Source organism: Nanorana parkeri, unplaced genomic scaffold (genome assembly GCF_000935625.1).
Source record: "Nanorana parkeri isolate BGI_ZX_2015 unplaced genomic scaffold, ASM93562v1 scaffold1450, whole genome shotgun sequence".
Classification (NCBI taxonomy): Eukaryota; Metazoa; Chordata; class Amphibia; order Anura; family Dicroglossidae; genus Nanorana; species Nanorana parkeri.
The window spans coordinates 79,530-90,638 of NW_017307718.1; the positions used below are offsets into that span (position 1 = coordinate 79,530).

At 38.4% G+C, this 11,109-nt stretch overlaps 1 protein-coding gene across 1 annotated transcript in view; it reads right to left on the reverse strand.

Annotated features, from left to right (window-relative positions):
* LOC108798320 (neuronal pentraxin-1-like) overlaps positions 1-9,622 on the reverse strand; it is a 13,747-nt gene extending 4,125 nt beyond the window's left edge. Inside the window, exons 1-2 of the mRNA XM_018570058.1 lie at positions 9,566-9,622; positions 5,622-5,742 (exon numbers count right to left, since the gene is read on the reverse strand). Of these exons, the coding sequence (XP_018425560.1) occupies positions 5,622-5,742; positions 9,566-9,622 (178 nt within the window). The remainder of the gene's footprint in view (positions 1-5,621; positions 5,743-9,565) is intronic.
* Between the last annotated feature and the right edge of the window lie 1,487 nt (positions 9,623-11,109).

Below are 11,109 nucleotides of genomic sequence, written 5' to 3' on the forward strand. Positions count from 1 at the left end.
TGGCATCAGAGAGGCCCGAGGGGCAATTGCCCCCCTGCCCCCCGGCCCAGTCCCCCCCTGACCTCCCATGACCCTAAAGAGAACTGTGGTGAAAAAGACATACCCCATAGTTCTCTTTTAGGCTTCATCAGATAACATTATGTTCAATACATCCGTAACAACAATATACATTGTGGTAACTGGTACACAATTTCTTGTTTCCTAATAACAAAAGAACATCAGAAACTTAATTCTTTGGCACCGCTATATGCATGTCTTCAATGTGTATTGGATGGCTATTTTGTAATCTGCACAAAGCAGGGTATTAGTGTCTAAGCTAAGGTTCCTTTCAGCTTCCTGTATGATTCAGAATTTTGATCCTGTATGCTTCAGTTGTGATTGCTCCTCTGATTTGGCCCCACCATATCCTTACATCCCCTAGCCTATCTGCCGCTTGCTCTGACCTTCTGTCTAGTTGCTTGACTATACTGGTCTATATTATATGGTTCCTTGCCTGTTCTCATGTCTACTGACTTGATATCACCAGTGGGGATAAGCCAAGGGTCCCAAGCTGTGAGTTCACATATCTTGCCCCATACCACCCTACAGGTACAACAATGCTTATACACATATAGTATAAAGCGTGAATTGCAAAATGGGTTGCAGAGAGCTGGAACACTCATGAATAATTGCAACAGCAAGATCAAGAGAAAGATGTATAGCCATAAAGAAAAACTATGCTAAACCCATTCTGTATCTATAATTGCAAAATAATTACAATACATTTTTAGAAAATCAACATCTCTTTTTTTGTGAAAAAATGCTTTTTATAGTGCCACCATGCTGCTAAGTATCACATAGTGTACCTTTATAGAAATTTGTATTAAATATCTCTTTATATTTTTGTAATAATAAACCCTGCAATCAAATTGAGTTGGCATGTTTTTTCAGTAACACTACAAAGCCCCATAGCTTATTCTCTCAATTCAACTGCATTGTATGTAGTTTAGAAAATACAAAAAGAGAAAAAGGCTGTCCTAAATGAATAACAGGATTGAAAAGAATAACTAGTTATCTCCATTGTTTTTTATGTGCAGCCACTTCTCAACAATTACTATGGAGTGTACAGTACTTAATTTTTCACATGACTGTATGTGTCTATATATCAAGGTCTAAGAGACATCACCACTAACACCATATACAGACAGAACCACTCTTTGGTTGGTCCTCTTGAAGAACTGATGATATGCTCATATGTATCCACAAATTGATGTCTACTATACAAACAGTAGTTATAGACATTTGCTGATTTAAGACAATTTAAGTAAATATAATATTTTCTTCAATCAGAATATGGCATGTGATTCACACCAATCAATTTAGAATCTCAGGCTGACCTGGGTTGTTCTCCTGAGATAATCAAAAGCTGAGGCACCACTAGGGACTGTCTGTGTACGTATGCACGGTAACTGTAGGAAAATACATTGTTCCACAATTTATTCATGTTTGCAAATTGTATTGACTTCAGAGTGGCCAGCGTACATTTCTAACTACTGCAAGCTAGAAATCTCATTCCAAGTGTGAATCCAAAAGGCAATACATATTTAAATATTCATAGAGGGCAGTATTGTGCAGTGTACATGTATTTGATGTCCCCTATTAGTGTAAGATTACTGATTGATAATAATAATATGGCAATATGCAGCATCTCCTTTATTTTCAGTTAATTGTTAGACTGTATAGGTCACTGGTACCTCTGCATTCCAACAAGATGCATGGTGCCTCCATCACGGTATTATAGGTTCAATGCTCACTGTAAAAATTACATTAGGGTGTCATCATTTACACTTGCCTAGAGCAGCGTTTTTCAACCACTGTGCCGCGGCACACTAGTGTGCCGTGAGATATTTTCTGGTGTGCCGTCAATAAATCGTTAATTTCTTTGATCGATCAAAATTATTTTGATCGATCAAAGTTACTCACCTCTCCGCCGGCTTCCGGGTCTTCCGTCGGAGATCCGGTGACGTCACGGACATCGTCGTCACCGGACTCCTCCCCCCTTCCCCGAGTGGCTCTGTCGGCTAACGAAGGGAAGGGGGGAGGAGTCGGGTGATGTAGTTGTCCGTGATGGGTAACGAAGGGAAGGAGGGAGGAGTCACCTATTCAAGAGAATTACTTTATATATAGTCAATATAGGCACAGAGGTAAAAAATTTTAACATTTTCTAATGGTGGTGTGCCTCGTGATTTTTTTCATGAAAAAAGTGTGCCTTTGCACAAAAAAGGTTGAAAAACACTGGCCTAGAGCAAAATTACCACTGTATACAGGTTTGGAGATATTATACTGTTGATTTTTACAAGGCATTGAAGTGTCAATAGACAAATCAAAGCTGAACTCCAGGTGATCATAAAGAAAATATGCTTAAAATGGACCTAACATCAGATAATTATTTTGCATTTGGTAAATGCATGCTAGGTAATCTGTATTTGAATATATTATTTATTATATTTCCCAGAGATCACAGTACTAGTTTATTGATCATTACATTCAGTAAAAAAGGCCAATGCATTCTAGGAGGTTCCGAGGGGCCCCTTCATCGGGGCTTAGAAATGCTGAATGAGCTGAAAGCTGGCACACAGTCAATGTCATTCTCAGAAAGATATTTGGGCATGTAGGACTTCACACTAGCAGCCACATTGGAAAGCAGCCACTGGTATGTGCTGTGTTCGTAAAATGTGCTGATCTGCTGAAAACAACGCGTTGCATTGTAACCTTGTTTTCCCTGAACTTTATTGAAATGTCTCCAAGTGACATTTCATCCAGTTCTATTAACCACTGTGATGCGTTGTACGATGTTGTAACACACTGCGGTACAAAATGTACTTATGTCAGCGCCCTCCACGCAAATGCACATTTTTCCTTAAATATGCGTTAGAGCTGCTCTGAGTCATCCATTATAGGCCTAATAAAGTGGGCCTCTTGGGACCCCCAAATGTTTTTTTTTAACTGATAGTATTGATACATATTCATGATCTGGGCAAACATCTTCTGAACTGGTTCTCTCCTTCTTATTTCTCTACAATGTCAGTACAAGGCTCCTGTATTCCAGAGAGCAGTCTGTGGAATTATTCACGTGGCAGGGGCACACACTTATCCAATTAGGACCTTATCATTAGTAAGTGATCCAGTGCTCCTGGCCTCTACTATTCTGCATTTTCTCCATAAGGAGGGGTCATCCAAATCATCATCTATTGGACTGAGATGCAGGCTCCAAGATAGGACAATCATGTAAATCCTAGGCCCTGTGCAGTTTTTGGCTGTGTTTACAAAGTTCTGACACAGATAAGCCCCTGCTGCAGCCTCTCACCTTGTAAATTGCTACAAAGATACAATGTTGTAGTTTGGTCAGTGGGGGAGAAGAGGCTGAAGAAATGCTTCTACTGTCTGCAGCAGACTGATGGCATCATGCCATTCTTGACGAAGTCACTGATCTGAACTGCTTTATAATAAAAAGGTAGAGCTTTTTGACAAATTTACTGTTGCTGTGTATTGTGACATGTCAGGAATTTATTCTTGTAAAGTTACTGAAAGCTCCACGTTACTGCAGTTATATATTCATTGATACAGTAATTAATTAAATGTATAAATAATAACTGAAGTAATGTGCACAGCAGTACTTATATTAAAGGTCAGTAAAGTCAGCAAGCCAGGCTCTATTTCACAGTGCTGTCAGTCTAACACAAATAATTTGTTGAACTACTTGCCGTCCAACCATTGTAATTATCAGCCGCACGACAGCTTCCCTGTAGCAGGTCACCATAAATATACGGCGTGCACATGACATGGGAGCGGGAATTGAACATCGCTTACAGCCGGCAATGGCTGTTTACATACAAGCATTCAGGTGGCTAGCTGCCTGATCGCTTGTATGGCGCGTGCAAGTGTGTGGCCCCCTCCACTGCCGGCTATCCTTGGCTCCGCTATCCTGCTTGCGGGACCGGGACCAGTACAGCAGCTCTGTAACTCGATTGAAGGGAGATCATCACACTTCCACCGGCTGATCTCCCCTTCGATCACTCCGAAGCACCCAGTGTTGATTAAATACCACCAAAAGAAAGCTCTGTCTGTCCCAGAAAAATAACATAACATTAATTTCGGTACAGTGTTGTATGGCTGAATAAATATCAGTCAAAGTACCTCAGCACTGAATACTGAAAAATGGCCTGGACAGGAAGGGTGTTTAACACCCTGATCTTCATGTGGTTAAGAAGAACTAATAGGTGAATAATGATACACCGCGCTATTAATTAATATCTAAAACTGATGACCTCCACTAGTACTTCCTGCAGGTATAACCTCCCACTAGGGACTAGGTTCAGGCACGTACTGAGGTTACCCCTGCAGGAAGTACTAGTGGAGGTCATCAGTTCTGACTCCGCTACTAAGAATCCGTCGACTGTTTGTTTGCTACATGCTTATACACTATGGCCATCTTGTAAGTGTTTCTTTCTATCCCTTATTAAACTTGATGTGATGTACTTCACTATTGGAGTTCTTTCTTTTGTGGGTACAGTGATGGTCACTGTTCTGTTTATCTGAGGATCGCTCGTCATCTCCTTGTTTGCACTGCCTGCCATTCTGATATATATGAATCATTGAGAGATCTGGATACATTTGCCTAATATTTTGGAGGAATTGCTTGAAGGATCCTTTTGGACCAGATGATTTTTATAAAGATTACTTATTATCCTCTTATAGAAACTGCTCACAGTTTGTTTTTTTTGTTTGTTTTTTAGGAATTATTGTAATCGTATGTCTTATTTGTTTGATGAGTGGATTTTTTTCAACGAACACTGTGGATGATTTTGTCACTTTCTATATGGACATGTATGAGAATTTTTATATTATGGATTATTAGTTTTGTTTTTTTACACTACCTGGTTACATTGTTTTTTATGCTCTAGTGCAAATGTTTTCTATTTTTCATATTTATTATTAGCACAATTCCTTTAGGATTATTCATTTGCATTTTAGATTAAATTAAAAGCACGGTGTATCATTATTCACCTATTATCACTTTATTATCACTGCAGCTTGCCCACTTTAGGAATGTATTTATCGTTAGTTCTACTACTAGTGCGGTGTACCACCTTTATCCGGTTAAGAAGAACTCCAGGAGTTTTAAAAACTTGCCATTGCAGTGGGACTACCCCCACACTGCAAGGGTTAAAAGCTTGTTTTGTCTAGAGGAATGAAAAATATATACACATATATATATATATATATAAATATATATATTTATTTATATACAAATATTTTGACAGATAAAACAGTTACATTATCAGTCTATCCAAACGTATATTTCAGTTTTTGGTAGACGTTAGGAAAGTAAACTATCTAGTCAGTTTTATATAGCTCATGGCTGGACTCTCCAAGAGATATCAGAAATCTATGAGCGACCCAACTCCACGTAAATAGCAGTTTTAGTGGACTGACCCTTTAGCATAATATATGTGTGTTTAGCTATTTGTTGGTAGTTCAGCTTATAACCACTTTGCCTCAAAATGTAGTCTTACCCTTTTCATTGCTGTGTATGGTCACATCCATCTTGGGCCGTAGAGAGTCTTCATGTGTTTGGTCATTTTCTTTATTATGGTGTTCGGAGCTGTTGTGTTTCTCATAGATCTGATGTTCTAGGACACTGATCTTCTTTTGTAAGGTATCTCTCAGTGAAGTTGAAAACAGAGAAGAGTTTCTACTTCCCTGAAAAACAGCAAAAACATCTCAGATGCAGATTATACCCTAATGACCTTTTCAGTGTGAACGAGCAAGAGCAGGGCCCTCGAGCCGAGGAATAGCCAAAACAACATGATTTAGATTCTTATGAGGCTCACCTATATTTCATACAACAATATATTTCACTTCTTTAGGTAATAAATAAAAGTAGGTATATTTTGTACTTGTAATCGTATCAGAAGTTTAAAGAGAAAATTACAGGAGGAAGGGGAGATGTATGGGAAAAAGAAGTGCTGCCTATTTTCCAAATAATGTAATATAAACACACAGCTGGTAGATGAAGCGTAGATTCTCACTGTTTATCATTTCTACCCGTTTGTCCCTCTTTTGGTCTAAAATATAGACCACTATTAAAAATATATTACTTAACTAGAAAAAGTGTAATACTTTTTACAATTATTATTTGAAAACCAATATAACAAAAAGTAGGGGTGGAAAAAAAAGCACTCAAATCAATCATTAGTATTAATTCTTCATGGTCCATGTAACTAGGGATCATGCGTGTGCCTACATACTTTTGTAAGTTGGAAAACCAGCTATGGTGGAGCTTTCTAAACTCATAGATCCAGGAGTGAATTAACTCTCTACACTGCCTGTAGTTATGCCTTGAAATCACAGAAAAGGTAATTAATCCTTTTAAAAAGTATGTCTGAATAATCATTATCACCAAATGCCACCAAATAGCATGTTCAGTGTCATATTTTGTTGCATCAGTTTCTTCTGGTGCTGGAATCTAGGTGCTGCATGGATGGTTTTAGTGCAGGAACAGGTAAGCATCCAGCATAACAGGGGGTTATAAGTGTTGGGGCTAGTTAAGTGTATGACTTAGGCTTTGAGTGTTTTAGGGGTGTTAAGAGCTCATTACACTGTAGGTGTAAGTTTAAGTGTTAGGGTTACAAAGATTACGTGTAAAGAAACAGGTTTAAGTGTGTCAAAAGTTAAATCTTTTAGATAGAGTAGGGAATGGTTAGAACCCCTAATAAGGTTTTATTTGCTAACTGGAGACCATACAGGCAGTAAAAGAGAGATCTCTCTAGATCGCTTGAATACATAAAGAGGACAAATCACCCCAACAGCGAAACAGATATTGATGTCAGAGCTTTAGATATAGCTAAAAGCCAAACTAAACTTTTAGATCAGATAAATACATTCCAGATGCATCAAAACAGAAAGCGTGCAAAGTCTTAACGTTTAATTTAAAATTAGGAAAGCTTATCCCCTATCAGCCTGGAGCAGAGAAAGATCCTTGCTCTCTGTGTGGAAGCAGTGGTTTCTCTGCAGAGGTCAGACAAGCCCCCTGCTGCGTCAGAGCTAGAGCTCTCCATTCAACAGGGAGCATATGTCTTGTGTACTGTAGGTCTGCAATCTGTTTTTCCCATCACTTTCTGTCCTGCTGACAATGATAACCAGGATAAATAGAGAGGGAAATCTCTTCAATGGGGACATAAACAGCAATAAAAAAACTCACAGGGGTTGTAACCCTCCAATACTTTATCCAAAGCTATAAAAAATTGGGGGCTTCAGACCTACCTTAAAGCCAAACTGAACTTTTTTAGATCAGGTGAAATCTTTCAAGGAGCATTGAAACAGAAGGTACAAAAACAGGTACAAACCATCTATAGTCCTATGGAACAATGGTGAGGACATTTGTGACTAATGCTACAGACTCTGGCTGAATCCAGCACCCATTGTTCTTATGTTTTTTTCCTTATCTTTCCTTATCATCCTTTATGGCATACCTTTCTCTAGCATCCAGTCTGTGCCACCATGGTTGATGTCAGAAAACGATTCAAGCATTACACAGCCTTCAGATTGTCCACAAATGCTGAGGCGGCTGTATATCATTAACAATCCCCTGCATGAATACTTGAAACAAGTGAATTATACCATGTGACTGCACAAATGAACACTGCATAGGCTTACAGAGTTGATAGAAAAAATTAGATTCAATATCGATTTAATGTTTACATTGAAATGGTTATGTCAGTGCTCATAGAAAAATAAGATTTACTAGTAGAATTTAGCTGTTGTTTAATGTGTATGTAAACCCTAACATGGAACTTCTCTTATTTGCATACTTTTGATTTGATAAATATACCACTGAAACCTTTGGTTATAAATATTCGATAAGTGCAAAAAAAAATCTGTATATCATGTCAGAAATTCAGCGCTGCCCTATGTCCTGTGCACACTTCCTGTGTTATATCAAGGTGTGTAATTAGCCCTCCTAGTTCTTATCTCAGACTACAAAGCAATTAGTCCTCATGATGCTTTGATAAGAAGAGTGAGAAGGGTTTATCAGCTTAAATCAAAGAAAACTGGGCATGGCTGGCACCAGGTTCTGCAGTTTGAATCTACAAAAGGACACGTGGTGTCATTCCATTAGAGGAAATGAGAACTGAGTGCATTTCTGGCAGTTCAACAGTTCATTTTTTTGTCATTGCAGGGTCTTTAAATGGATACAATATAGGGAATCAGGCATGTATGACAGAGATGTACTTTTATAAACATACAAACATGTGTTTTATTTTAAATTTGGATTGACATACACTTTAAGGCAACACATTTCAGCTGCCTGTGTTCCATTGTAACCTTTGCTGTTTTTCTGAAAATGAATTTCCTGGTTTATATCACAAAAGCACTAAAGAATGAAAAGTGTAAAAGTTCAAAACGGTTTATATAGCTGCGAGCTGTGAAGTAAACATTTATGATAAGGCAGAAATTTACCATTTAAATAATTTTTGCAAGAGTCATAAAGGAAGTGTGCAAAAATATGCCCCACTGATTTGCAGATTATGCTTTCCTATAGTATAAGGTGTCAATAGGAAATTCCAAACTACACCTAAAAGATGGAATTTCCATGACAATTTTGAAATACATTAGTCACAGAAAAAGTTTTTTGCCGTTACATTCTTTCTTTAAAATAATGTAAAAAAATTGAAAGTTTATTACAGCTGCGCTTTATTTATAACATAAAACCCACAACAACCAATCTGATGAAAGAATGGATTACTGGCTATTGTTTTCTGCACTTAGCTCACCATCTTAGCTATTTGCATGAACAAATAAGCCAGCATATTCCATGAGCTGTAATTAGCCTGGAGTTATACAGCTAATTGATAGAAGGGATTTGTACATGGCCCTGTCAGCTCGATAATAAAATAAAAGCATATGCTTCCTGCAAAAGAAGACTTTCAAAAGCTTATCTGTCCCGCTGTCCCCACTGCTGTTCTACCCTGTACTCCTGAGATACCCTGTCTGAAGACTCTTTAGCATCCAGCACACTTCTGAATGTGTCAGATGCATCATCCCTTGCTGTGGTTCTTTCTGGCAACCCCAATGTGACTACTGTGTTCTGTAGTGACTTGGGGGTCAGCGGGAGGAACCAAAGAGCGCAGAATGGTAACAGGCATCTAACACTTGTGTCGGATGCAGAACACACTTCAGACAGCGCTATCTCAGGAATACCAAAGAGAACAAGAGTGCAGACAGGGGGACAGGTAAGTCTTAAAAAAAACGTATTTTCCAGGAAAAATATGCTTTTTCTTTATACACTGAGGTGACAGATTTTCTTCAAAGTAAACTTGTGCTTTGTCCTTTTCATTCCATTCAGTTGCCAGTAGCAGAAGAGAATGGAAACCCCTGTGTATGCTCCAAGTTGCTTACAGTGGAGTTTACACTGTGCTGAAAATGTTCTCCTCACCCTGATGTGCTAGCACTGGGTACCTGAGCGACCAGTCGCCAAGCAGCAGCACTGCTACATGGGAGAATGAGAGTAAGTAACAAGCACCCTGTCCCGGGAAATACCAGTTATTTCTCTTTGCTCCTGGCTGTTAAACACAACCATGGTGGTGCAAAGGAAAGTTAAATATGTGTTGCTGGAGAGGGGGCAGTTGGTTGAAACTGTTAGTTTACCCGATATGGACAAAGGAAAGGTTTGTATAAAGGCTTTGAAATACCAGTTAAAATACAAATTTTTCAGTTGGGGAATACCACTATTCATTGTTGCATCACAACAGTAAGGAACTGTTCTAATTCACAGTCAATCAGTATGTGTAGACTCAGAACGCTCTAATGCATTTATGTGGTCAGAAAGGCTGCACATACCATATTGAGGTCTGGGTGCACCGATGATGCAGTCAGCCATTATGACCATATGTATGGCTATGCATATTTCCGTTATCATTTAAATAAATTAGACATGAGTTTGGATACTTGCTACCTGCATATTATCCACATTTAACCATGGTGTAATGTACACACTGCACTGTGACCACACTGAGGGAGGTAAGTGTATATACACAGTAATACTACTTCTGATTAACTTTCACAATACATTCTCTCACTCATTTACTTTTCACATTCAAACGATGATAAATAAAAACTTGAATTAATTATTAGTTATATTAGCTATAACCATGACAATTTTATTATCAATTTAAAAATAATCTCATACTATATTAATACATTTACCTTAGATATTGCAGGCACTCAATGCAAAAGTTCACTTTAAAGAGTTAACTATTTATTATTACCTGTTAGCTACTTCCTTTTTCAACTATTCTCCTGTTTTCCTGTTTTCAGTTCTTACCCGTAAAAGAGAAGAGCATTAAACTTTTTTTTTATTTTGGATAGAGCTGGAAACATTAGAAGCCCTTAGGACTTTTCCCTGCTGTCTGGGGCTCTTTTAGAAAAAACCCCTAAATGTCTTTCCCAGTGACAACAGTTTTACCACACTGGAAAATTATGGAAAATCGGCAACAGAGACAGACAGAAATAAAAACCAACAGAGGTTTTTCTGTTTCCCTTCTAAAAAAAGTGTTTTTATTTGTGTGTTGCTGTTGGATGTTTATTTCACTTCCTGTCTGGTAAAGCCATTGTCACTAGGACAGGGAGTGATGAATCCCCAGAAAGTTTTCAATGCCCACAGGAGTTCTAATTCATCCACACTCGATCTAAAACTATAAAAAACGTTTTTGCTATACATATAACTTACTAATTTACAAAAGTAAACTTGAGTACCTGTAAGTGCTCCAGTCTGTCTTTCAGTGACGCCAGCATTCTTTCCATCTGGGGAATTCCAGGTGGTGTAACCTCTGGTGGGTCTTCCATTGTGTTTGGTGGGGCGCTTGGCTTGCGATAGGAGTCATGTGATGGTTGTTCCCGATATTCTCGGTGGGTGAGATGATGATATTCATGGTCTCTATTATGTGCATGAATATCTTCCTGTCCATGAGGGTGCTCTCTCTCATGGCCATGTTCTCGCTCATATCCATGATCTCTTTCATGCCCATAGTCTCTTTCTTGTCTTTCTTCCAATTCGTGTCCATGCTC